General features: G+C 43.3%; 1 protein-coding gene across 3 annotated transcripts in view; it reads right to left on the reverse strand.

Moving 5' to 3' along the window:
- The window catches only part of MGAT4D (MGAT4 family member D), a 94012-nt gene that overhangs the window by 31862 nt on the left and 34443 nt on the right, over positions 1-27707 (reverse strand). For 2 of the 3 annotated variants that reach the window (XM_065405810.1, XM_065405808.1), the window contains exons 2-5: positions 24722-24883; positions 12650-12790; positions 5983-6116; positions 2898-2944 (exon numbers count right to left, since the gene is read on the reverse strand). In XM_065405810.1, coding sequence (XP_065261882.1) covers positions 2898-2944; positions 5983-6116; positions 12650-12790; positions 24722-24883 — 484 coding nt within the window. The remainder of the gene's footprint in view (positions 1-2897; positions 2945-5982; positions 6117-12649; positions 12791-24721; positions 24884-27707) is intronic. The other variant, XM_065405811.1, reaches the window with a different exon arrangement.

A 27707-nucleotide genomic window follows, 5' to 3' on the forward strand; every position in this document is an offset into this window, starting at 1 on the left:
AGGTGCCTAAGTGCGGGTCACAGGGAGGTGATTATCTCCACTTGGAATTCATAGCCATGAATCCTTTCCTGAAGTCAGGTCAGCCCTGTCTCACAAAAATGACAGACAGACAGAGAGAAAGAGAGAGACCACTCCACCACAGCTAATAGCCCAGAGGTTACAGCACTCATCTACGATATGGGAAACCTGTTTTTCAAATACCTACTCAGCCCAGTTTTGAGCAGGGATTTGAACCTGGATCTCCCAAGTCAGTTCCCTAATCACTAGGCTGTTGGGTAACCTGGGATGGGTGTACAGACACACACATTCTCTCTCTCACTTGTTTCTTGATCTGCTTCCCCCGACTGTCTGGCATGCTCTGCGAATCCCTACGAGATCAGGCCCCACAGGTGAGACAGGCAGGGGAACAACTAGTTTGAGAATCCTGCTGGGTCTTAGACATCAGCTAGGATGCCGAGCAGCTCAGTGGAGTCAGGATCCAGATGGTTTTGTGCATGCCCACTGGCAAAAACTTAGGTGCCTAGGGAATTTAAGCACCTACAGGTTTAGGCGGTAACTGACTGGGCATTTTTAAGATCTCAGTGGTGCCTAAAGGGGCAGTTAGGTACTTAAGAGTTTGTCTACACAATAGGATAATGTACTCAAAGGGGATGTGATTTCTAAAGCACATTAATTGGTCCATGTAGACCCTGCTGGTGCGCGCTAAATGTTCCCTTATCTGCTTTGATATAGTGCTGTTTGAAACAGTACTATGTTAAAGCATACTAGGGAACCCTTAGACCTGCTGGTGCACACTACACAAGCCAATTAATACACACTTTAGTGTACTTTAGAAATCACTCTCCTGTACAGCTCATTATTCACCATGTAGACAAGCCCTAAAATTCCTTGTGGATCTAGCCCTCAGGTGTTAATCCTGGCATAGGGATCTGTGCAGGCAGTTCCTATCCCCATGTTCAATCCCAGACCATATCTACATGGGCAAAAAGATGTGTTTTTAAAAATCAAGCTAACTCAGTTGAATAAACTTAACTCAACTGAAAAGTATACTAAGGCTTGGTCTACACTTGGAAGTTTTACGGGAATAACCATTTTGGTTCAGACATTTTACTAAAATAGTTAAACTAGTAATAGCCCTAATGTGGATGCAATTATACTGGTATAAAAGTGACTTATACTGATATAGTTATTCCCCATCCTGTATGGGAATAGCTATGTGCTATAGAGTAGAGGTGTCACACTTCATGTACATTCTTCATGAAGCCTTTGGCTTTCCTATGACACACTTCCTGTTGTGGAGCAGAAACAAAGGAACGTAGAACAGGACAGTAGCAGGCTACAGTTGCAGAAAGTTCTACCACCCTATTTCTGTGCATAGTTTCCATTCTTAATAAAGGGTTATCTTCAAACTGGTCTGCTCGTTGGTAAAAAATGGTGATCTTCCTTTCTAAAACTGTTCTTTGAGATGTTTTTTACATGTTCAGTTCCACTGTAGGTGACTCAGAAGCAAAACACACATGTAGGTAGGTTCAGAATCTACCTGAACAGAGATTGTAAGACAACCCATTTGAAACTGGCATCATCTCTGGACTGATGCGCAATGGCATAATGAGAACCAAAACTGTGGACTAATGACCAAGTGGCTGCTTTACAAATATCTACAATTGGCACTGGCCCCAAGAAAGCTGCAGAAGCTGCCTGTCCGGTGATAGAATGCACAAACACTCCAGTCGGCAGAATAGTATTAGCCAGTTGGTAGCACAAACACGCATGAAGTGGGATCCAGTATGAGATTTTCTGAGTGGAAACCGGTTGGCCCTTAGCTCTGTCTGCAACCACTACAAACAACTGCATAGAGGATCTAAAAGATTTACTCCCATCCATGTAGAAAGCTAAAACCCTTCTCACATCCAATGAGTGAAGCTGTTCCTCATCCCTATGTGCATGGGGTTTTGGAAAGAACAATGGCACACAGATTGCTTGGTTAACATGAAAATCAGAGGCTGCTTTCATGAGAAATTTTGGGTGAGGACAGAGATAAACTTTATCTTTATGGAAAACTGTGTAGGGGGGTTCTGACAACTCGCCCACCCTTTTGGCTGAGGTAATTGCCACTAGAAATGATACCTTCATGGAAAGGTGAAGAAGAGAGCAAGTTACCAGGGGCTCAAAGGGAGGTCCCATCAATTTTGCTAGAACTAAGTTCAGATCCCCAGGAGGGATGGGGTTTCATACATATGGGCATAATCTGACCAAGCCCTTTAGGAATTGGGTGATGATAGGGTTTGAAAAAAGCACTTGTCCCTTTCAAGCAAAGACTCAGTTTTTCAAGTGTTACTAAACATCTACCAGAGAGTAGGATAAGAGCAAGCAATGTTACAGTGAAAACTCAGCCTCAACTGTATTTCTTCATAACAGTCACACTTGAATTCAGTCGTTCAAAGTCTTTTCAAAATTACTTCATATTGAATGGCAATACAGACAACTGAATTAGTGCATTTCACTGAAGCAGATTGCTGTCCAAAATCCATGGCCCTTAAAAAAAGAAGTAGAACTGCTACCCAGACTATCAAACAAAGACACTTAGAAAATGTCACAGATCTCAGCACAGATAACTATAGATTTTAGGGGACTGAGGTCAATGAGGACACACTGTATGAATACAAAGGTGCTTTTGATTGCACTATTAATTCCTTGGAAAGCAGTCTCACATTGAAGAAAATTAACGCAGGTCTCAAAGGTTAGAAATGCAACCTAAAATCACTGAATTACAAAATGTGAGTAATGGCACCATTTCATCAAGTTTTAATTTTGTAGTTCATTGTTGAAATGCTACAACTTTTCATGTAAAACTGAAAAGCAATTAGCCATACAATAGGTCCTGAGGGAGGACTTACCTGGTTCTAACACTTTCTGCAATACTGTTAACATACTCTGCATTCACCTAAAGAAGTAAAGAACAAAAAAGTATCTAACACACTCCTTTTTACCCAATTTAATATTTTCATTAACTTCCAGTCTAATTGATATACGTATATACACAAAACACTTCACTGCCTAATTTTTTTATTCTAGGCAAGAGTAATTATATCAGTGTTCCTATAACTAAATATTGTTGTGTTACCCAGGCATCTGAATGTATATTATAAATCATAGATGCTTCATTTGTGTGTAAATTATTTGTCTGTGGACTATATACAGGTTCTCATCACTTTAGTAAGAGAGAGAGAGCACAGATCTGTGGCAATCTGTCTACAGCCTCTAGTTGTGAGGACTAAATTAGTATGCCCTTCTGATCCTGTTCTCAGTAAAGAGGTCATTTAGATTAATCATCAAAAAATCACTAACCTTTATTAACCTGACCCGTTGTTGGTGAGAAAATTCACCTGTGCAAACTTTCCTTGCCTCGGGCTATCCATATCCAAAGTTTAAACAGGAGTTTGCTCCTCATTTAACTAACGGTGGCGTTTAGCCTGGAAATGTCAGATTTTGCTCATTGTTGCTGCCCCATACAACTAGCAGTTTTAGTATGGAAAATTCAGGTTTTATCTAAGGCCTTGGCTACACTGGCAATTCACAGCGCTGCAGTTGCTGAGCTCAGGGGTGTGAAAAAACACCCCCCCTGAGCGCAGCGAGTGCAGCGCTGTAAAGCGCCAGTGTAATCAGCGCCTGCAGCGCTGCAAGCTATTCCCCTCGGAGAGGTGGAGTACTTGCAGCGCTGCGAGAGCTGGCGGCTCGACTACACTCGCGCTTCACGGCGCTGCTGCGGCAGCGCTGTGAATCCGCGAGTGTAGCCAAGGCCTAAATGAAAATCTAACACTACTTAAAGATGTTGTCCCTTTGGAGATGTAGGGGTCATCCTGCCAGTTTAGGATTGGTTATTTTAAAAAGTTATAGCCAAGCTTCATCACAAGATATACATTAAAACAGCAATAAGTCAAGAATACATAACTGTTGAGGGTTGACAAGAGAAAGCTACTTCAACAATTGTGTTACCCACATACAGACAGGATACTACTTAGAGTTACCCAGGATGCAAGCATTTGTGAACCTGATCCCCAGAAGCTCCAAGAGCTAATAAAGCTACTGTGCCCTAAGCCACTTCACCCCTTTGAAATTGGGAAATTACACCAAGTTAGAAAGTGACCCTGAGGATTCCTGGGGAGGGATTCCACCCTTCCTACCCTACACTACTCTGGCCTGGCCCCCTATACACTGCTACAGTGGCATAAAGAGACAAGAAAAAAAATCTTTAGCTGGCTGGTGGGGAGCTCCTCTGGTGCAGGCACTACGCAAAGCTGCTGTAACAGCCTTACATAGGATCCCTCACAAGCTCCTACACTGGAAGTGTGCTGGGGGAGGGGCAGAGCTTAAAGCAACCTTAGCCTCCCACCCTCTGGGCTGTATCTGTGTGTGCTGCACCTCTTGGAGGTGCAGCACATAACTGCACACCTCTTAAATAACATGATGTTAAATGTAACTTATCACTCAGTGTAGGCAGGTATTGTTTTAATTAATACTGTGTCAATTGGTCATGGCTAACCCTAGCGTGAATCTAGTATTTCTGCCTCTGCCCTCATAGAGGTCCACCAAAGAGGCAACTTTAATTCCTACTGAGGAGCCATAGGAGCTCCACCAGCGGGAGTCACCATGGAGTAACTGAATTGGTATACTCCCCAGCTGTCCTGGCCACCTCTCCTTCACAGCAAGTATTACACTTTTACCTCAGGGATGGCCTATTACTGCCTACCCCTCATAAGTAGCTTCTTTATGCCACTGCAACAGAGACCCCTTGCAGAGCAAGGCCCTCTATCAGGACTTATCCCACTGTAAAAGAGTTTAATTTTTAAGATGAAATTGGTAAATTTAGCTAGACTAGAAACTAAGCCAGTAAATTGAAACTATCATCGTGATCTGGACCAGAAAGAGACATCAGGATCCTATTTAAGCTGATAAGGTGAAGTGTGATCTAGGTATTATTTATAGTTTGAACAGTTATAAATGTGATTAACTAAATGAGTAAACTTTCTTTTACATTTAATAATTACATTTAATAAATAAGTGGAAATTAGCAGTTAAAGAATGCATAAAGACAGATAGATTGTGAGAGCGGATGTGGGTCCCCAACCACCACCAGCTGTCTGCAAGGAGTTGTTGTTAAATAATGCACTTTTATTAGGTGTATTTCGTAGCTATAGTTCTTTTACCATAAGAACAAGAGATTCAGGGAGAGGAAAATTCCCACTTACCCGAAACAGCCTAATTTTTTCAAACAAGAGCTATTTATGTTTTGTAGATTTTATAACCACAGTATTTGCTTTTCTCCGAAAAGCAGTCACTTCACATGCAATCTGCTAGAGCGTCAGAGCACCTTGTAAAATACTCATAATCCTAAATAGCTGACAAATACCTCTATTTCTTTCAAATTAAGGTAATAAGCTCATATTTTGTCAGGTTCTATGGACTTTTGTGGATGACAGTTTTCTAATCCTTTCATTCTCAGAATAGAATACTTTGCGTTAAGAGACAAAAATGAATTCATATGATTTTATTTGAAGGAGATGTGACTGCAAGCAGAGCAAGAGTGCCTGTAAGTATAATGTGACAGTTGTTACCTGTACCATCTTTTTCCCCCACAGTTATTTTCTAGATAAGACGACCCAGGCACTGACCACTACACATGTCCTAATAGGCACAAAGTTTGGGAATTTTATGACTGCCAACATCATTCCAAAGGAATATAATATGTCAGCTTCTAGCATTTAATTAAATAGGATTCCATGCAAATTCCATCTCTTGACCGTGTTATTGGTCCTTTATTGAAAAATAGGGATATTTTCCCAAATTTGAATTGCATGGAGAAATCCTTCCAAAAGCAATGATGATCAGTAAATGGAAGTGATTCATACACTACTATACTCAGACATAGATTCCTATATTGTCTCTTTATTAACATAAATACACCTGTTCATACTAACTTACCTCTGCTACAAAGATAACCACTACACAATCATTCTTCTGCTCTGCAGACATCTCATAGAAGAGAGAGTTCAATGTGCCCAGCAGATAATTTTGTTTTCCCCTTTTCACAGTAGGAATACCCATCACCAGGGAGACTGCAAACAGAAATTAAAATAATTTAATCTCAAGTCAAATAGAAGCTATTTAGTGACTTTTTGCAATTTTGTATTATGAAAATAACACACAGAAAAGGGACCATCATAAATAGGAACTTCAATAGACTGATCAACTAGTTAATGTTTGTGTAGAGGTTTGACAGAGAATGAACTGCCATATGGCATGGGACATACTGTGTGTCCCGATCATAAATTAGGTTGGAGACATTTTCATTTGTACGCTATAGGCATTGGGTCTACATTACATAGCTGTAAGCAGTTTTGAGGACTCTGACCATGTTTACACAGGGATGTTACATTGATCTACTTTGTGCACTCTGAGTGCAACAATTTAAATATATCCAACCAAAGTGTGTCTACACCATTTTGTTTTCTTGGCTTAAGGTACTTTCCTTTATAATCATTGCATCCACACAGCTCCAAGCTTGTTTGAATGAATTGCTCAGCACTCTGATCTTTGATGGTTCTTTTGGTGCATTCTGGGATGACTACCAGAAACTACAGAAATTTTGGGTTTGGGGGGCTCAATCTAACAAATCTCCATTACTCCTCTCCTGACACCCTTTAATTTTGCCAGAGCCATTTTAGAACTGCTGTCAAGCAGCACGGAAGACAAACTGGTGAACATTGCAATCATAACAGTCATTACAACAATGTAGCAAACAGGATCAGGCACGTGCATTTGGAGTCTTGGGGGTGTCGATGCATTTGGCTCTGCTGTTTCATAGGGCTGTTGATGCTTGTCACGGTGCTCCTGGGGTGCAGCTTGGACTGTGGGACTGCTGAGCACTCTGTCCCACCAACCTGGGCTCTCTCTCACACTGTGATGCTGTTGGCAAGCTACAAACCTCTGGCAAGTACTGCACGTACAGAGACATCCATAGGCAGGGACACACCCAACTGAGTTACATGAATGCTTCTCCCAGCCACTCATGAACCAACAAGAGAGAGGCTTCAGCCAATTCCCCCCAGCTCCCCAGCCTTGCACCCCAGAGCTGTATGGTCTTGCCCTGTTAAAAGCTTGACCAGTGTAAGTTCATTACCCAGTCCATCCCTCCCTCGATGTGCAGAGGACACACGCTAGCCTTTGTAAACTGAGCTGAGATTTCCCAAGCACTTCAACCAAAACACACTGTTTTAGGTAAAATATTAACTACTGAAAGATTGATTTTAAGTGATTAAGGGCTTGTCTACACTACCGCTTAAATCGATGTAAATTACGTCACTCAGGGGTGTCCGCACCACACTATGTCGGCAGGAGAGCACTCTCCCATCTGCGTAGTACATCTTCATCAGACACGCTACAGCAAAGCAGCTGCATCGGTGCAACTGCGCCAATATAGCGTGGTAGTGTAGACTAGCCCTATAAGTAGTAAGTGTAGAGATCAAAGTTGGTTACCTAAGTAAATTTGCAATGTGAGTTCTATAAACTAAACAGGATTTGAATCAAGCAGGGCCGGCTCCAGGCACCAACGGAGGAAGCACGTGCCTGGGACGGCACATGCTAAGGGGCGGCATTCCGTCCATTCTTTAAAATGATACCTTACAAGGCATACTTTGTACAAAACATATCATAATTATATGACAGTGGTGAATATGGGGGTTTCAGGGTGTTGCTTTGAGGCACAGAGTGCCACAGTGCTGCAGCAATATAGCTAATAGTAATGAATGAGGAGGAAGCTGAGTAACTACTTCTGCAGAGCATTTCTCTTGAGCAGATTTACTCAGTGGAGCGCTGCTTCTGGACTTGGCCAACTAGCAGTTACTGGTGCAGAGGGCTACGATGCAGAACTGAGATGACCCACAGTGCCAGCAGAACATCAGAATGACAAAGGCAACTGTGAAGGAGCAGAGAAACTGCTGCCTTGCACAGCAGGAGTTCAAGAAAACCTGTGGGCTGAGCTAGCCCCGCCCCTCTATACCTGCAGCCAATGCCAGACCTGGAGGGGGAAGAAAAGAAGGGAGCCTGGCTCAGTTGGGGGCTGACTGGGGAGAAGGCAGGAGCTCTCTGTTTGGCTGCCTGAAGGGACAGATCAGTGACCTGCTAGCCAGTGCACCCACCAGAGGCAAGTAAGCCTTCCCCTACCAAGAGGAGACTGTAGCTAAGCGGGGAATTGAACTAGCGGGGCCACACCACAGACTAAAGAGACTTTAAAGGAAGTAGCCTAGGGAAATGCATCTTGAATTCTCTATCCTCACCCGGCCGGGAGGAAGACCCGTCTTCCCTGCTTAGGGGTTGGACTACACAGGGCCCTGGAGAGGGTCTGGTTCTCCCTCCAACCCCTCTGATCAACGATCTAGCCACTAGGCCGCCTAACCACTAAAGGTTCTATCACAGCATCTTTCCTAGGAATCTGCACAGAGCTCACTTTAGAACTGCAGTGGCAGAAGACCAACATGAGAGTCCCCTTGAGCATGAGGAATCATGTTGCCATCATCATCTGGAAGCTCATCACTCCTGATTGCTTCCAGTCAGCAGCTAGCCAGTTTGGTGTTGGTAGATCAGCCACTGGGGCTGTTGTCATAGAGATTTGTAATGCTACAAGGAGGGTGCTGCAGTGGCGTGTCATAAAACTTGGCATTGTACAGGAGGTTATTGATGACTTTGCACAGATGGGATTCTCAAACTGTCTGAAGGCTACTGATGGGTCACACGTGCCTATTCTCTACTCTACACACCAGGCCAAAGACTTCATCAACAGAAAGGGGTATTTTTCCATGGTGCTGCGAGGTCCAGTTGATCACTGTTGAAGATTCACCAATATTAATGCAAGGTGGCAAACTCAGGCCCGTTTAATGGATAAGCAATGGACTATTTGTTCTCCAGAACATTATGGACATTGATTTAAGATTTGTCTTGTCATTGTGGGAGATCCAGCTTACACTCTACTTCCCTGATTTCTGAAGCCTTTCACTGGATGCTTTGAAAAGAGAAAGGAGTGGTTTAACTTTACCCTGAGTAGTTGCAGAATGTCAGTGGAGTGTGCTTTTGGAAGACTGAAGTGTGAGTATCAATACATTATGAAAAGGCTGGATGTTTCTCATTATTATGTACCTTGTGTGATAAGTGCCTGCTGTATTTTGAACAAAAACTGTGAGAGCAAGGGAGAGATCTTGAAGGATAGATGGGAGCAGAATGTAGGGAGACTGTCTAAACATTAGGGACAGCCAGAGAGGATGCCTCTGCAAAATGCCCTAAGTGATCAAGGAAACAGAGTCAGGGATACATTGTGCTCCTACTTTGAAGCCATGGTATAACTGGGGGTAATAAACATGCTGTAACCAAGGCAATGTGTTTGTGTTTGATGTTAAGAATTGACAGTAGGGAGGAAGGGGATAATATGCCATTTATGGGTTGAGCTATACCTCAAAAAATGGTTACTTACTGTACAATAACTGCTGTTCTTTGAGATGTGTTGTCCACGTTATATTCTACTGTTGGTATACATGCACCCAATGCACTTGAGCCCAAGACTTTTTGTCAGCAGGACCCGTTGGAGTGGCACATGCGCCCGAGTATCCTCTTACCTCCAACTGAGGACATTGAGAGCAGGCCAGTCCAACTGCACCTTGGTTGCTTCACCGCTGGACTCCTGATGCTTCTGTAGTAGTGGGGATGGAGGACGGGTCATGGAATACATGTGTACAGTATCTTGAAAAAAATAGAGGTTCTGTTACTGGACGTTCTTTAAGATGAACGGTCCCTATCTGTATTCCAGACGTGGGTACATGTGTGTACTACCTGCCTCAGATCAGAGATTTCTAGCAAGTAATGTCTGTCAATCCACACCTGCGTAATCATTCTCTTCTTGCTCCAAACTGAGAGTATAAGGGGCAGTGTGGACTGATTCTGCTCCATTTCTTCTTCTTACCACAAATCCAGTCATAGTCTGAAGCACAGGGGAAGGAAGGCTGGCAGTGGAATACAGATAGGGATCACACATCTCCAAGAATTTCCAGTTACAGTAAGTAACCTCCATTCCATCTTCGAGTGCCGGTCCCTATGTGTATTCCACATATGAGTGATAGTCAAACAGGAGGAGGTGTGAGGATGTAGTTGGTATAGCAGTCTGTAATACTGCTGTCCCCACAATTGCTTGTGTAAGAAGAGGCCTGGACTAATGTATAATGTTTCATGAAATTATGGCTAGGGCTCCAGATACCTATACTGGACATCTGTAGGGTGGCTCTCTCTCAAAGAGATGCTGTAGAAGTTGCTTGTGCTTTAGCAGAATGGGTTCTCACCTCATCTACAGGAGAAATATGCACCAGTTGATAAAGAACAATGCAGACAGAGATCCACTTAGAGTGGGTCTGAGCAGATAATGCTTGCCCTTTAGATCACTTCACTAAAGAAGCAAATAGTCTAGGCATTTTCCTGATTCTTTTTGTCGTCTGCAGAAAGAATGCCAAAGACCCTCAAATGTAAAGAGAAGCATCGGAAGCATGAGGTTTTAGAAAGAATACTAGTAAGTGAATAGACTGATTCATATGAAACTCAGGAATTAACTTAGGGATGAATTTTGGATGGAGGCAAAGGGAAACCTTCTCCTTATGAAACGTGGTATGTGGCAGATCTGCCATAAGCACTCCCAGTTCACTCACTTTTCTGGCTGATGTGATGGCAATTAAGTGACTTTCATGGAGGTGCAGGACATGGAGCAAGTGGCTAGCGGTTCAAAGGGAGGTCTGGTAAGTACTGAAAGAACAAGATTAAGATCCCATTGTGGTGTTGGTTTCACCATCAGTGAGAAAGTTCTAATGAGGCCCTTCAGGAATCTGGTTGTTGTTGGATGAGTAAAAACAGCATTCTTAAGAATGGAAATTGATGACTGCTGCAAGGTGTACCCACAGTGCACTAATGGAAAGACCCAACATCTTGACAGTGAGTAGGTAATCTAAAATAAGAGTTCCCACAGATTGTGCAGATAATTGGTTCTGTTGTGACCATGTGGAGAAATGTCTCCATTTTGCCAGATAGCATTTTCTGGTGGATGCCCTTTTGCTTTGATTAAGAACAGATTGTTGTTCAGGCCTTTAAAAATGAATGCTCTAAATCTGATGCCCACCCAAATACCAGGCCATGAAAAAAGGGCCTGGGTTGCGATGTCTAGCCTTGCTGTTCTCTTGATTCAGATGATCTGGAAAGGATCAGATGCTTTTGGTTGAGATGGGTTGAGATCCCCTGAAGGTCTGAAAACCAAAATTGTCTGGGCCAGTTCTGCACAATGAGAGTGACCCAAGCTTTGTCATGGCAAATTTTTCTTAGAACTTCTGGTATCAGTGGAATGGGAGGAAAGGTATACCTGAGGTGATCTGTTCAAGGTTGCAGAAGGACCTTACCCTTGGAGTCCTGGCCCAGAGCTGGTGTGGATTTGACTTTTTTCTCTGTTTTTAATAGATCTTGTGTTTGTTTGAATTAAAACATTTGAATAATAGATTGTTTTGAGGTAAGATCACTGAGGTATATCTGGAAGGGAAGACAACCTCCTGACATCTGGTGAAGGAGAAAATGGTACTATGCAACCTCCTATGCATGCCACCCAGATACTATAGTCAGGAGGGATATGGGAAAAGTTGATGGAGGAGTGGCAGGAAATGGGAAGCAAAAGTACACTTTTAGTTAAGTTTTAAGAAAAGCAAGCTGTTGTCCTGCTTCCTCTAAGAAGGGTACTACAGAATAATGAGTCCCATAGGATTTTTATGATATAAGCATTAATATTCTAAGAGAATAACCTTCCTAGCCTAGTAAGAAAAATGTATGTTTGAAAATTTTTTGAGAGAACAATTTAAAAGTTTGTATAGTTACTTACGTAAATTAAGCCTTCATTACTTTTATCACCATGCTCACTCTGGACAATGTGATCATGCAACTTCAAATAATACACAACTAAAAACAATTTCTGCTGACAAATTGTAGATGTCAGGTATGAACTAAAATTACTGAAATTCCCTAAGAAAAGATAATGAACTATTTTCTTCATGTTTAGTTGTTGTTGTTGTTTTGGCGGGGGAGCGGATTTTCAACCACACCTCTAAGTTTCCCTTTACATTTTTTTGCAGGTGCAAAAAGAAGCAACTGTAAATTTGCACAGCTTAAATTTAAGGGCTCCTTAAATAAAAACACTGATTCTAAATTTAAATTAAAACCCTGAAAATAGTTAAGAACAATTTCCATGGTCACAGACAAATTATATTTAATAACTTGTATATTACTAGCAATACCTATAATAACCTCTGAGGTCTGAATACATATATTTCCCCAATGTTTTTTCTACCGAATACATGCACAGAGAAGTTTGCAACTGTACGGTTAGTTGCTAGGCTGTTAGAACTTATTTTCAGAAAAAACATATACTGAACTACTGTAAAGCATTAAGTGGTATTTTCAAACAGGTATAATAAAGATAAAAATTTATATATTAATAGGCCAAATTTTGAAACCACAAACCTTGTATGTCTCTTCAGAGCGAAAAGAAAAATGCCACCAAATATTAAATTTTAGCTCTTACCTCCAGTTCTCCCTTGTCCAATGACAACATTTGGGTAAAGGCTGTTTTCATGCTCCCGGAGGTGAGGTAGGTAGTAGTGTATGTTTGTAAGATGCAAAGGGAGTTTGCTGGTGAGATTTAACACTTTCCACTTCATAGCATCTTAAAAAACAAAAACAGAAGAGGACTGAGGTCATTATTCTGACAAATATTTTCCCTCAACTAAAAGTTTAGCATATTACAAATGCAAGCTTATTAAATCAGAGCCATTTTATCAGAGATTACTGTAGGTCAAATCAATTCTTCTTCATGGTGATGAATGATTAGATTCCCTGTTGATTGCAGAAGTTAAAGAGCAGATCCTTCAATCAAAAATAAGTTTCCCAAAGTCTCTGATGGACTGCAGGAACAGGCCCCAAATGAGATTATTATTATTATGATATGTTTGTATTACAGTTGGTCAGAAACATTTCCTCAGAACAATTTGCTGTCAGAAAATGCCATTTCAACAAAACCAAATTTTTTCATAAAATTATATGGATTTAAAAAAAAAAAATTAGTAAAAATTGCAAAAATTGTTTTGAAATTGTCAAAGTGTCCTGGTTTGATATTTTTGGAACAAAAAGTTTTGATTTCTCATTTTGACATTTAATTTTATATAAAAAATTAAATGTCAAAATTGAAACACTTCATGTGTATCAAAATGTTTTGTTTCAGCTGACCCAAAACATTTTTTTAAAATCATTTTTTTTTTTTTGCAGGATGGAAAATTAATTTTCTGACCAGCTCTAATTTGTATTACAGTAGCACCCAGAAGTCCCAATCAGATTGGGATCCTACTGTATTAGGATTTCTACCAAAAACATAGTAAGAGAGATTCCCTGACCAGAGATCTTACTGTTAAATGCCCCAGTCCTGCAGCTGCTTGCACATAGGCAGACTCCTGCATCCATACACAGGTCCACTGATTTCAGTGAGGCTCTGTAGGTGCCAGGGCCGGCTCTGACTTTTTTGCCGCCCCAGGCAAAAAAGCCTCCGCCGCCCCCCCCCCCCCCCCCCCGCGGGGGGGGGGGGGGAGCGGCGAGCCCCGGCGGGGGCTCCGCTCTCCCGCCGGGGGGAGCGGCGGCCGGAGCCCCGGGGCGAGGGTGGCGAGCCCCGGCGGGGGCTCCGCTCTCCCCCCGGCGGCCGGGGGGAGGGCGCCGGAGGGGAGGGCGGCCGGAGCCCTGGGAGGAGGGCGGTGAGCCCCGGCGGGGGCTCGGCTCTTCCCCCCCCCCGGCGGCCAGAGCGCCGGGGGCAGGGCGGCGAGCCCCGGCGGGGGCAGGGCGGCGAGCCCCGGCGGGGGCTCAGCTCTCCCCCCAGCGGCCAGAGCGCCGGGGGCAGGGCGGCGAGAGGGCGGCGAGCCCCGGCAGGGGCTCGCAGCTCTCCCCCCGGCAGCCGGGGGGAGGGCGCGGGGGGGGAGGGCGGCCAGAGCGCCGGGGGGAGGGCGGCGAGCCTGGCTGTGGCCCCGCTCTCCCCGGCGGCCCGAGCGCTGCGCCGCCCCCCTCCAGGTGCCGCCCCAAGCACCAGCTTGGTTGCCTGGTGCCTGGAGCCGGCCCTGGTAGGTGCTCTACTTATTCATAAGCAGTTGCAGGATTAGGCCTCATTTGAGAAAAGAGCCAACAAGTGGGTGTAACAAACAATTGGAGAGGATAATTTTTGTCAGTTGTAAATAAACAAGAAATATCATTAATATCAGTAATTCCTAATCCATAACTTTCAGTGTTTCCCAGCAGGCAAATGGTGAACCTTCTCTCTTAGAATGCAATACATGGAGTTTTTCACTGAGCGCATGAAGGGCCTGAATCGGATGTCCTTATACAGTTAAAACTCCCATTGTTTACAAGGACAATGGGACCATGACCTTTAAACAGATATTGAGCAAACAAAAGCTGCAGTAGTGAAGAGTAATATGTAGCACTTATTTACTCTTGAGTCATCAGAATTTAAAAAGGGGGGGGGGAGTGACATTTAATTAAAATACTTACCAATGTTGAAATAATCCAAATGTGAATTTATAAAAATAATCCAAAATTATCAAATACAATCAACTGAAGTCGATACTTGTCATCTGCTAACTTTAGCTGTCTAGATATAAATATTACATTTCTATGGGCTCCAGTTTTGTGAAACATTATTCAGAATAAATGCTAGGAAATTGCTAAAATATAGGATTAGAAAAGCTACTAAAAACCTATACAGCCTGTTCCTAAAATCATTCAGAGGTCAATTAAGGGGTGAAACAAAAATATTTTCCAGTTACCAGTAATTAATAGAAGGCACCCAATGTGCAAAAATGATGGATACCATTAGGTAAACTAATAAATATTTGATAGGACTAAATGAAAGACCTTACTCTTTGTTTTGTTTTAAGAAAGGAACATGAGCAGCAAAAGTTCTTTTTTACTCAAATGTGTACCTGCTAAGCAGCTAGCAAGAAATCATTATAAAACTTAACTTTACCAGGGCTTATTTCTGCTGTCTTGACACAGGTCGAACTCCTATGTACATTATATGAGAATTCTGCCTGTCATTCCCTCCCTGTCCCTGGGACTACCCATGCTCATGTAGGTATATATGAGAACAAGCACATATATAGGCCTGAAAGAGAGCAAAACTCCTCTGATTTGCCTGAGAAAGGACTGAGAAGACTTCAGGGGCCATATCCTCAGCTCTGCTTCTAGAGATTTTATACTTTTCAGTCTGTGCAAAACACCCAGAAAACTGGAGTTCTGATGGTACTGGGTAATCTCCAAGTTGCACAAACCCATCAGTGGCTACACACCCTCCCTGCATGCCCTCATATGGTGTGGTGTAGTGGAGCAGTGGCTCTGCCTCTGTTTCCATCCTGGCCTTGAGCAGAACAGCCCAGCTGCCAACAGCTTTCAGGTTAAGGTGACCTGGCCCTCCAGCTAGGTCAGATAAAAGTTCCATCCCTTCCAGAGTACCCAAAGTCCAAAATAAACACAACTCTTCCAAACCCTAAGGGGAGTGGGGGAGGGCTCTCATAGGTAACCATTCCTGAGTTCCTGGCCCCAGCCAACCTTCCCACCCACAGTGAGAGCCGAAAGTCTGCTCTCCCTCCCAGCCAGCCACTTTTTTAGCTCATGTTTCAAAGTCCAGCACCTGTTTCAGGTGTCACAGTGCTGGGCTGACTGAGCTCCCAGCAGTCCTTTAACTTGTTTAACCTTTAACAGGGTATATATACCCCGTCACACCATCATAGAGCCAGAATAGCCATATATATGCCATGTTGGAGAAGTGATAGATGGGGCTAGAGTTTGTTGTGTTTTGCAAAACCTTGCTGGTATGTCATAAATTAGTCACCTTTCTCTCCCCTACCTCCTGGAGCTCCACCAAGTCTGAGCTTGATGGAACTGAGCCCCAAGCCTTGGTCCAAGATTCTTTAGGTTTTTTGACAGGAGCATAAATGTTCCAAAACTTTTATTCTAATGTTTGAATATACCCTCCCTTTTGAAAGGTCTTTGGGTTAACTTTTAACCCATTTCAAATTTTCCTCTAAAAAAACCAAACAAATAAATTTGTTAGTCTCTAAGGTGCCACAAGTACTCCTGTTCTTTTTGCGGATACAGACTAACACGGCTGCTACTCTGAAACCTATCATTTGTTTTGATAGTCAAAGGGTTTCTGAGAAGGACATCTCCCTGCTACGAAGAAGCAGATTCAAAGTCAAACATATCAACAATGTGGCTTGATTAATCTTCAGAGGTTGTTTTACCTCTCTCTTTAGTGTTGACTTTCTAGGTAATTTAAGAAATAATAATAAAGAAAGGTAAGCTGTTAGAAAGGGAAGGAAAGAATGGCACAAAGTGAAAAGGGAAGCAAAACTATATGCCAGAAATAAAAATAGGAATGAGCAGACTCATGCCTAACACCTCTGGTCATAATGCAATAATATAAGCACTTGATGCCTGTAGTTCTTGAAAAGCAGTTATTACATGGTATGAATCCCATTGTGCTTCACAATGAGTTCCTTTCATTGCAGAATTTCATAAAATGGATACCTGAAACAAAAAATAATTGCTAGATACTTGTGAAAGCACATAGGCCATATTAAGATATTACAGTGGCTTACATGTACACATCACTTTTCATCCAAAAGGATTTCAAAATGCTTTCCAGCAATGGGTAAAGACAAATTCATACCCATAATTATCATGACTGACATACAAGTAAAATGTGCACTGGCCATTTCCCTCTGAAGTTAACCAATGTACACTCACAGTAATTACTACCACTGTGGGTATGTCTACACTACAAACTTAAGTCAACCTATATTAGGTCGATTTATAGCCACAGCAGTAATTACTGCGGTGGTGCATATCCACTCTACCCTCCTTGGATTGACAGTGTGTCCCCTCACCAGAACTGCTTTCACTGACCTAAGAGGGTCAGCATAGGGAGCTGACAGCCCGTCTCTCAGCTCTGCTGGCAGCTCTCTGACGGGAGCCTGGCTGCCCCACTGCCTCCTGGACTCCTGGCAGGCTGGCGCCCCCCCCACCTCCCGGGCTTTCTATTCCCCGCCAGGAGCCTGGGGAAGTCACCCACAGCTTCTCCCCTACCTGTTCCTTGCCAGAAACTGGGAGAAGCCACCCGGGGCTTCTCACCACTGGAAAGCAGGGTCCAGCTGCCCCTAGCTTCGCGGCCCCCTCTGCCTGCTCGTTCCTCACTGGGAGCCAGGCAGTCTTGTCAATTGCATGGCTCACTGGGCAGGGAGTGGGTGGGGGGCCACTCGGGCTTCTCACCCCAGTTTGCTATCCAGAGCAGGATACAGCTGCCCAGCTCTCCAGTGGAGCAGGGGTTTTCTTGTCAATTTCACAGCTCCTGCCGTGAAATTGACAAGACAGTCGATGTAAGGGATGCAGTGTCTACACAGACTCTGCATCACCCTAACTACACCAACATAAGCCTTAAGCCTCTTGTGGAGGTGGAGTTATTATGTCGGTGTAGTAGGGAACTGGCATTGGTGGGAGGAAGGCTGTAGTGTAGAGACTGACATAATTTAGGTTGACATAAGCTGCCTTATGTCGACCTAACTGTGTAGTGTAGACCAGCCCTGAAGTGCAGTCCACACTGAGGTAGGAAGACAGAAGGCATTCTACACCAGAGTTATACAGCAGTGAGTTCTATCCAACACAAACAATAATAGCCTTCCAAGCTGCATGAACCCTGAAAAGCCACAGCTCCACAGCTGTTAGCTCCATAACAGACTTATTGATTCAGAAATGGAAATGTTGTCCATCATCAGAAGGCAATCCCCGAAGCACCCTAAAACAAAGAAAAAATTATTACTAACCTTTCGTAACTGTTGTTCTTTGAGATGTGTTGCACATGTCCATTCCACTCCAGGTGTGTGCACACCCCGAGCACAGTTGCTGGAAATTTTTCCCTCAGTGGCACCTGTCGGGGCAGCTCAAGCGCCCTCTGGTGCTATGTGCTCATCGTGCTGGTATAAAGTGCCCAGCCGACCCCGTACTTCCTCCGTTCCTTCCAGGGCCGGCTCCAGGCACCAGCTTACCAAGCAGGTGCTTGGGGCGGCCACTTCGGAGAGGGGCGGCACGTCCAGCTGTTGGGCGGCAATTCGGCGGACGGACCCTCACTCCTGCTTGGAGCGAAGGACCTCCCGCCGAATTGCCGCCGCAGATCGCGATCGCGGCTTTTTTTGTTTGTTTGTTTGGCTGCTTGGGGCGGCCAAAACCCTGGAGCCGGCCCTGGTTCCTTCCTTCCAGAAGACTCCTATAGAGAGGGATAAGAGGACGGGCTGTGGAATGGACATGTCAAAGAACAACAGTTACAGAAAGTTAGTAACTGTTTTTTCTTCTTCAAGTGATTGTATATGCGCATTCCACTCCAGGTGACTCCCTAGCAGTTGAATAGGTGGAGGGATTGGAGTTCATGTACACAAGACTGCAGGAAGCTCGATCAAATTTGGCATCATCTCTGGACTGCTGTATGATGGTGTAATGGGAGGAGAGTGTATGCACCAATGACCAAGTCGCTGCTTTGCAAACATCCAGGACAGGGATCTGCCCGCCAAATGCTGCTGACAGTGCTTGTGACCTTGTGGAATGAGCCATTGGGATATTTGGAAGGTGGCACCCCTGCCCGATTGTAACTAGCGTGAATGCAAGGCTTAATCCAGGATGAGACTGTCTGCGAAGAGGTCAGGAGACCCTTCATCTTCTTTGCTACAAACAGTTGGGTGGACTTTCTGAATGGTTTAGTCCATTCTATGTAGAAAGTTTGGATGTTAGGCGAGCCCTATGAGTGAAGGTGCTGCTTCTCCCTCTTTGCATGCGACTTAGGGTAAAAGACCGGAACGTAGATTGCCTGATTGTTATAAAATTGCGATACCACCTTTGGTAGGAAACTGGGGTCAGGTAAGGAAAAAGTGGGTAACTGAACTTTGTCTTTAAAGAAGACTGTGTATAAAGGCTCTGATGTGAGGGCCCTGAGCTCCAAAACCTTACTGGCCAAAGTGATGGCCACTAAGAAAACCACTTTCCAGGAGAGGTACAATAAGGAGCACATTGCCAACGGTTCAAATGGAGGTCCCATAAGCTTTAATAAGACCAAGTTCAGGTCCCAGGGAGGAAATGGCTCTCTTATTTGAGGATATATCATCTCTAGTCCCTTCAAAAATTAGATGGACATGGCATGTGAAAACATGGACTGGTTATCCACCCGGGGGTGGAAAGCCACTATTGCTGCAAGGTGTACCTTGATAGAGGAGATAGCTAAATCATGCTTCTTCAGGTGTAATAGATACTCAAGTATTTCTTGTAAGGATGACTACGTGGGTGAGATCCCGCTTTGGAACACGCAGACCAAAAACTGCTTCCACTTGTAAAGGTAAGTAGCCCTAGTTGACGGCTTCCTACTCCCTAGTAGAACCTGACAAACTTCCACTGAGCAAGCCTGCTCTTTGAGGTTTAGCCATCAAGCTTCCAGGCTGTTAGGTGAAGGGAGCTTGGGTTCAGGTGGAGCAGTCAACCATGGTCCTGAGAGATCAGGTCCAGGTGTAACGGAAGTGGGATTGGAGTTACCACTGAGAGGCCTAGCAAAGTGGCAGAACCAGTGTTGGCAGGGCCATGCTGGGGCTATCAAAATGATCTGGTCCTGGTCCCGCTTGATCTTTAGAAGTACTCTGTGTACAAGCGGGACGGAGGGAAAAAGTGTAGTAAAGGTGTTCCATCCACAGTATCAGAAAGGCATGTGTGATAGACCCTGGACTGCGGCTTCACAGGGAGCAGAATTGGTGACACTTTGTTGTACTGGATTGCAAATAGGTCTATCTGGGGAGTCCCCCACTGCTGGAAAACATCCCTCACCACATTTGGGTGAAGGGACCATTCATGGTGACTCGAGAAAGTCCTGCTTAGGAGATCTGCCAGCTCGTTTTGGGCTCCTGGAAGGTAAGAGGCCTCTAGGTTGATTGAGTGGGCTATACAGAATTCCCATAGTTGAATCACTTCCTGACATAGGCTGGAAGAGTGAGCTCCTCTTTGCATGTTGATACAGAACATGGCAGCAGCATTGTCCATAAGAACAAACAAATCTCCGCCCATAATATGCAGCAAGAAAGCCTTGCAGGCCAGGTGAATTGCTCTGAGTTCTTGGACATTGATGTGGAGAGAAAGTTCTTCTGGAGACCAAAGACCTTGAGTTCTGAGGGACCCCAAATGAGCTCCCCATCCTAGTGCTGATGCATCTGAGATTGGGGTCACTGACGGTTGGGGCCATATAAAGGGAACCCATGCACAAATATTGAGCAGGTCCACCCACCAATTGAGGGAGACAAGAACATGAGGGGGCACCGTGAGTACAAAGTCCAGATGGTGGCAGTTTGGTGAGTACACTGAGGCTAGCCAAGTGTGGAGGGGCTTGAGGCGCAGCCTTGCATGCTGCACCACATATGTGCATGAAGCCATGTGGCCTAAAAGCCTCAGACAAGTTCTGGATGTTGCGATGGGATGGCCTTTGAGGTGTGCTATTAGGGATGTGGTTGTCTTAAAATGATCCTCTGGAATGTAGGCTCCGGCTTGAGAGCAGTTGAACACCGCTCCGATAAACTGTATCCTCTATACTGGAGTGAGGGTAGATTTCTACACATTTATCAAAAGGCCTAGGGCCTTGAAAATCGACTAGATGAGCCCAAATCTGGATACTACATGAGCCCTGGACCATCCCTTGATTAGCCAGTCGTCCGGATAAGGGTAAACCTGCACCCCTGCTCTCTTCGGAAGGCTGCCACTATCACCATACATTTTGTAAACACCCTCGGAGCTGCACACAGGCAGAACGGGAGTACCATGAAGTGGTAGTGTCTGTGGTTCACTACGAATCTGAGGAACCTTCTGTGACCATGGTATATCAATATATGAAAATAGGTGTCTCTTAAATCAAGGGCAGCGTACCAGTCCCAGGGATCCAGGGAGGGGATAATGGATGCCAAGGTGACCATGCAGAACTTTAATTTCTTGAGGTAGCTGTTGAGGTGGCGCAGGTCTAAAATGAGTTTGAGACTTTCCTTGGCTTTTGGGATTAGGCAATAATGGTAGTAGAACCCTTTCCCTCTTAAATGCTCCGGAACCTCTTTCACGGGTCCCATCCAAAGGAGGGATTGAACCTCCTGGGCCAGAAGTTCTTCATGAGAGAAGTTCCTGAAGTGAGATAGGGAGGGAGGACGGGACGAAGGTGTGGAAGTAAACTTGAGGGTGTATCACTTCCACCATTTTCAACACCGAACGGTCCATGGTGATACAGGACCATGCACTGAGAAAGTGGGAGATGAGGTTGTAAACAAAGGAGAAACAGGGTCTGGCATCATGGGAACTGGTATGGCACCCTCAAGTGTCCTGTCAAAAGGCCTGCTTAGAGCCCCCTGAATGTCTAGGTGGGCAAGCATGGACGTTGAGATAGCAAGGGGTGATGGCCTATGCCTAAAACCCTTGCTTCTTTTTCTCTGCAGATCCTGACAGATAGGCGGTGCAGAGTACAGAATGGGCTGTTGGGACATGTAGTACTTCCTTGAAGTCATTGGTATATACAAACCAAAGGGACTTAAGGCTTGCCCTAGAGTCCTTTAACCAATGAAGCTTCACATCAGTCTGTTCTGAAAAGATCGAAGCTCCTTCGAGGATAGATCCAGAAGGGTTTGCTGGACCTTCTGCAGGAGACTCAAAGACTGTAGCCATGAACTCCTATGCATGGCTACTGCTGTAGCCATGAACCTGGCCGCCGAATCAGCTGCATCCAAAACAGCTTGCAACGATGTCCTTCCTACTGATTTTCTCTTGTCCACCAACACGGAGAACTCTTGCCTGGCATCCTGAGGGAGCAAGTCCTTGAACTTCTGCATGAGTCCCACGTGTTGAAACCATATCTGCCTAACAACACCTGCTGGTTTGCAATCCTGAAGAATAAAATATTCTACCAAATAAATCCAGTTTCTTGGATTCCTTTGCTTTTGGGTTTTCACTAAAAACTGACTAAACTATTTACAACTATGGTCAGATATGCAAAAAGGAAAAAACTACATAGAGCTTGCCAAAGCAAGGATAGCAGTTCCAGTGACCATCATGGGCAGTAAGAAGGAACTAAGGGGCACCGGGTTGGCTGGGCACTTTATACTGGTGCTATGAGCGCACGGCACCTGAGGGTGCTCGAGCTGCCCTCACGGGTACCACTGAGGGAAAAATTTCTGGTGACTGTGCTTGGGGCCCACACATGTGGAGTGGAATGCACATGTGCAATCACTCGAAAAAGAAACCCCCAAAACCTACTCACTGGGTGCAAGTTAGCAGAAACAGGACTCTGATTTCCTGTTCTCCACAACTCCCTGTTACCGGCCTTTTCCATTCTTTACCCGGGACAGCATGGACAGTGGAATTTACAACATGGACAGTAGAGTTGGTCAAAATTTTTCAACTAGAAAATATTTCTGCTTAAAAATAGGATTTACGGGGAAAATGTGACTGACAAAAAAAATGCTACAAGAAATTTTGAAGGGAAAATTTCCATTTTGTTGTGAATTGAACCGCACATTTTAAATAGTTTTTTCTTTTTTCCCCACTGAATACAAAAGAATGAATGATGTCTACGGCTTTTTCTCCACATTCCCCTCTACACCTTTTTCCATTCCTCAACTTTTCAAAACTCCCTCAACTAGGGAAAAATGGGGAAAAGAGAGGAAAAAAGGAAGAAGTGAAAAAAATTGTGGATATTGTTAATTTTATTGCACCCAGTGACACAAAAGAGAAAAGGGGCAGAAATTGGGAAAATGAAAATTCAGTTTTTTCAAAAAAAAATTTAACAAAAAGCTTTTTTTAATGTTTGGTTTGAGCCCTGTGAAATGGAAACTTCAAAATTTTTCACAAAATTGTTTTTCAACCAGCTTTAATGGGCAGAATGCTATAGACACTCTGAACCATTGTGTTGTTTAGGTGGGAATTCTCCACTCAGCCATCACTGTTATTGAGGGGTGAAAAGCTGCTTCTTCAAAGATTGCCTTTCACCACACACAAAATCAGGTTCTGATCCTGCAAGGAGCTCCTTGCAGCCTCGGTGCCTAAAAATGTTGTGTATAAGGTGTGTTTTTGTTTTGTACGGGTAGAAAAAGTTGTTACTGCATATCTCCTTCTCTCCTCTCCCTACCTGGTTTCCTGTGTGGTACCACCAACCAGGTAGAGTTTCCTAAATTCTTCCCCAGCTGACCTTGATTTCTAAATATGGAAAGAGGACTGCCCCAAATTATTATTTAGATCTCAGTCACAATCAGGCCCTCACTGAGGTAGCCATGGGGCAAAAATCGTACAACGTGGCCTCTACTCCAGAGTTTATAATCCAAGGCCAGATCCTGTAAACACCTAAGCATTTGCTTAACTTTAAGCTTGTGAATAATCCCATTGAATCAATGTTGGACTGGGAACTAAAAAACAAAACACAAAACAAGTGAGGAAACAGGATAACACATACAGGCAAAGTGGTCAGGAAGACAATGATGCACATCTTAATTCCTCCTCCCTTTCAATTTTTAATAAAATACTTTAATTATAAAAACCCAAAGCTTTTTTCTATGTATATTTAACTCCATGTATTCTATTTGGAACTATCAGAAATAATTATTAAATATTTTGTGTTGAGGCCAGTGTCCCACATTTCAACTACAACATAAGATCCCTTAATCCATCTCCCCACAAGAAGGCAGCTCCTCTCATTCTCTCCATTCCCTCTTGACAACGGGATTAGCAGCAATGAGAACTGCTTTTGGAGAAAGCTGTGCTTACATCAACAGGGATGTGTGATGGCCAGCTCCTGCTCTGCTTTACTGCTCCTCCAGGGGACAGGGCTAACTACCTAATCCATCAGACTGCAACCACTAGAGTGGGGGGTAGATCATCCTGAGTATGTGCAGTAGCTGCTGAAGCAGTAGGGCCTAATGTGTTTTTGAAAGAGAAGTGAATAAAAGTTCTAATTAAATTACAGGGGAAAGTCAGGCCAACCGAATATGATTAACTGAATTGGAATTACTTCTAGTATTTGTTGTCCAACTCTAAAAATGTACCAAAGGTGCGTGAGAGTGCAAAGATGCCAGAGAAAGAGAGACTTTCGGTAATAAATGCATTCTAGTCTGCTTCTCATAAGCAAAGTAGGATGAGAAAGGGGGAAACATTTCATAGTTGTTTTTTTTTAAATGTCCCCTCTTTTGAAATTTGGGGGGAAAAGGTAAAGCATGAAGGACTCTTCACAAGACAAATAAAAGGAGAAAAGAATGATAAAAAAATGTTCTTAGAGTTCTCTCAGGTTCCAAGCAACCAATCCCATAAATTGTCATGCATTAGGTAAGTATTATTAGGACCTAATTAAAGAATGGTAAAAGTCTTCTCTCACCCTCTTTTTGAACATATAAGGGCCTGATCTGCCGTCATCAAAGTCAATAGATTTGTTCCCATTAACATTAGTGGAAGCAGAATTGGGCCCTGAGTATATAATAATTTAATCTCTTTAGGAAGAAAATTTTTTATGAGCACAAACCTGTATGATTTGCTGTAGAGTTCAGTCTCTCTGCTACTACCCGTTTAATTGCATCCAGGACAATGCTCAACTCACGGGATCTTTTTTTATTTTCTTTTTCGGCATATAACAATCTTTGATGAAGTTCCAAAAACTGGCTTTGGTACATGTCTAAGCCACTTCCTGAAATGAAAACGTAAATGGTTTCTTCAGGGAGGGATTAACCATATACTAGAATAAGGAGGGAGTTCAGGAATAGGGGACAGCATGGAAAGAGAATGAAGAGGAGAGTGAAAACAGAAAATAAAAGAGCTGATTCAAGGTTTATTGGTGGAGTGAAGAAGGGGACAGAATGCTAAGAAATAAAGACAGGATTTAGGAGAGCACAGTTATACAGAACCTTGAAAGTGGGGACAAGAAGTCTGAACACAATACTAAGGATGAGGAAGGCAGCAAAAGAAATTGAAGTGGGGGATGGCATAGTCCCAGTGACAGGCAAGGAGGATGATTTCTGGACAGATTAGAGGAACATGATAAGTAGGAGAGAAAGGTAAGGACATGCACATTAGCAATAGGGATAAAAAGTCACTTGGGTCAGAGTGTAGGTTTGATAGCTGCAAGCTAGGACAAGCATAACAGATCTACAATAGACTAATGCACGCTCTTCCTCCAGAAGTGAATTATAATGAAGAACTTCACAGTAATTGGATTAGTTTTTTTTCCATGAAACCCTTCCTTCCAGATTCTTAAAATATATTATACACCCTCCATTGACCACAATCTATGAGAGGAGTCAGTTCACTAACACCCCATCTCCCCTCCCCACAACTCCCCCACACACTGTTTTTCACTTGTGGTGTACCGCTGCACTTTCTGGTTTAATCCAAGGCCAGAAGTGAAAGTCCTGAAAGTGGAATTGAAAATCTTTCAAGGGAACCTGTTCCCATGAGACTCACAGCTTAGTTTTACAAATCCAAGGAGTCTGGAAAAGCATCCCTATTTTTGGGTGCTTATCTAAACTGGATCAAAAACCCTCCAGGTTTTTAAAGGCTCATCTATCACTAATAATCATCCAAATACAGAATTTCTTTGAGGCTATCCATGCTGATGGGTCAGATTTATGAAATAATTCAAGAATGGGTAAGAATGCTTTGCCTTCAGCTCCTGAATGTGGACCTCTTGAAGCAATATATTCATGCATGTCACACTCTCTAAACTAAACAGACCAATCACGAAACAAAAAAGGGAGCATTTATATTAACTTCTTAGAGATGCCTTACAAGTGCACTTCAGGCAGAGTATTAAGTCATTGATTGCTTTCAATCAGCAGTGAGTGATGATTATTTAAAACAACTTAAAAATTGTCCATTTAAACTAAAAATAGGAACCATGAAAGAGAAACAAAGCTATACAGACAATAAAGTACAGTGTAAGCAAATAAATCCATAAGTGGCTCAAAGGGAGATTCCTCAAAAACAAACAAAAAACCTTTAGAACTTTTTGTAACTGAAAAGCTAACCTTTAAAAGGAGCTAACAGTTGATAAAGTACAATGATAGACACTGCCCTCATTAAAAACAAACAAACAAAAAAATGTTCCACAAAGCAGTTCAGCTATAAAGATTATACTCCTCACTCCCATTTACATTTGTTCAATTTTTGATTGTTCTGCAATGTCTAATAAGCTTTCCTATACTACCAAAATTGAACTCTTCCTAATTGAACCATTGGTATTGCACTGGATTAAGCACAAATGATGCAGCCACACTAGCCATGTTGATTTGTGCTTGGAATGTCGTAGTAGCTTTGCATGTCCAATACTAGTGCTCTTCAATGCCCTCTGAATACTGGTCCCACAGTTCCTGACACAGCTCCCAGAAGCACTGGGTTCTAGGAGGCTTTGAAAAGACACCAGAGCACTATGGGACAGTAATTAAATTAATGCAGTCCAAAATGACACTAGCACAGAGTGGGCTGATATGGTTCAGACTAAACCATTATTTAATTCTACTGAAACAAATCTAAGCCAGACACAAGTAAACCATCTGAAGCACTTCATGCTGGCAATTCATGACGGCGGAAATGGGGGGGGGGGCACACTTTTCCTAGCATAGGCCTTGAACCAGTAAAGCATTTCAATACATGCATAATAGTCTCTGATTACTCACATGGTTAAAATAACACACAAAAATAAGCTCTTTATTGGATCAAGCTCATGGTAAATTTCTCTAGTGTACACAAGACTCAATAGACTTTAGACTGAAAACTTTTTTGAAAGAGGATCTCAGGTAAATTTGTCATTTATCATTAGTGTAAATAAAACTACAACAGTGTTTTTCACTTTCTAAATACATTATAGTTAATCCAGATTTTATCATTTACTTTCCCAACAGAAAAAAAATAAAAATGATGCAATACCAACCACAAGCTTCCTCATTGTCACATGGTGACAGAAAAAACTGATGATTGATGGCATTGGCATTGGCATCCATTATGTTTCTCTAAGGCGCATGATTATTGCCTTATGGAGAGCCAGTTAAACACTAAGCTTTTCAAGTGCAGCAAAGCATACCTGACCATTGTAGGCATGAATCTTGAAACCCAAGAATAGGAATCCATCCTTAAAGACTTATCTTTGATTGGGGTGGAGGGGGGAGTGTCATTATTTAACAATCTTAGAAGGATTCCAAGTTTGTGTATTTAATATCTGACAGAACACTGTGTGCCTGAACAACATGCCAATTTTCTGATGGGACTACCTCATAGATTTCAGTGGAGCGATTTTGCATTTATACCAATATAACAGAGCTGAATCTGGTCCAGTGATACTACATAACATATTCTGAGCCAGATTTTCAGTGGGACCAAGGAAGAGCTGGGACAGCATGGGGAGTGTGTGCAAAGGAGCCTTTTGCATCTCCTACGTTGGTTCTGTGACAGCCTGGCCTTCCAGCATAGTTTAGAATAGCTTCAGACCTGTTCTACCAGCTGCCATAAGTCTTCAGGTG

This window comes from Emys orbicularis, chromosome 5 (assembly GCF_028017835.1).
Source record: "Emys orbicularis isolate rEmyOrb1 chromosome 5, rEmyOrb1.hap1, whole genome shotgun sequence".
Classification (NCBI taxonomy): domain Eukaryota; kingdom Metazoa; phylum Chordata; order Testudines; family Emydidae; genus Emys; species Emys orbicularis.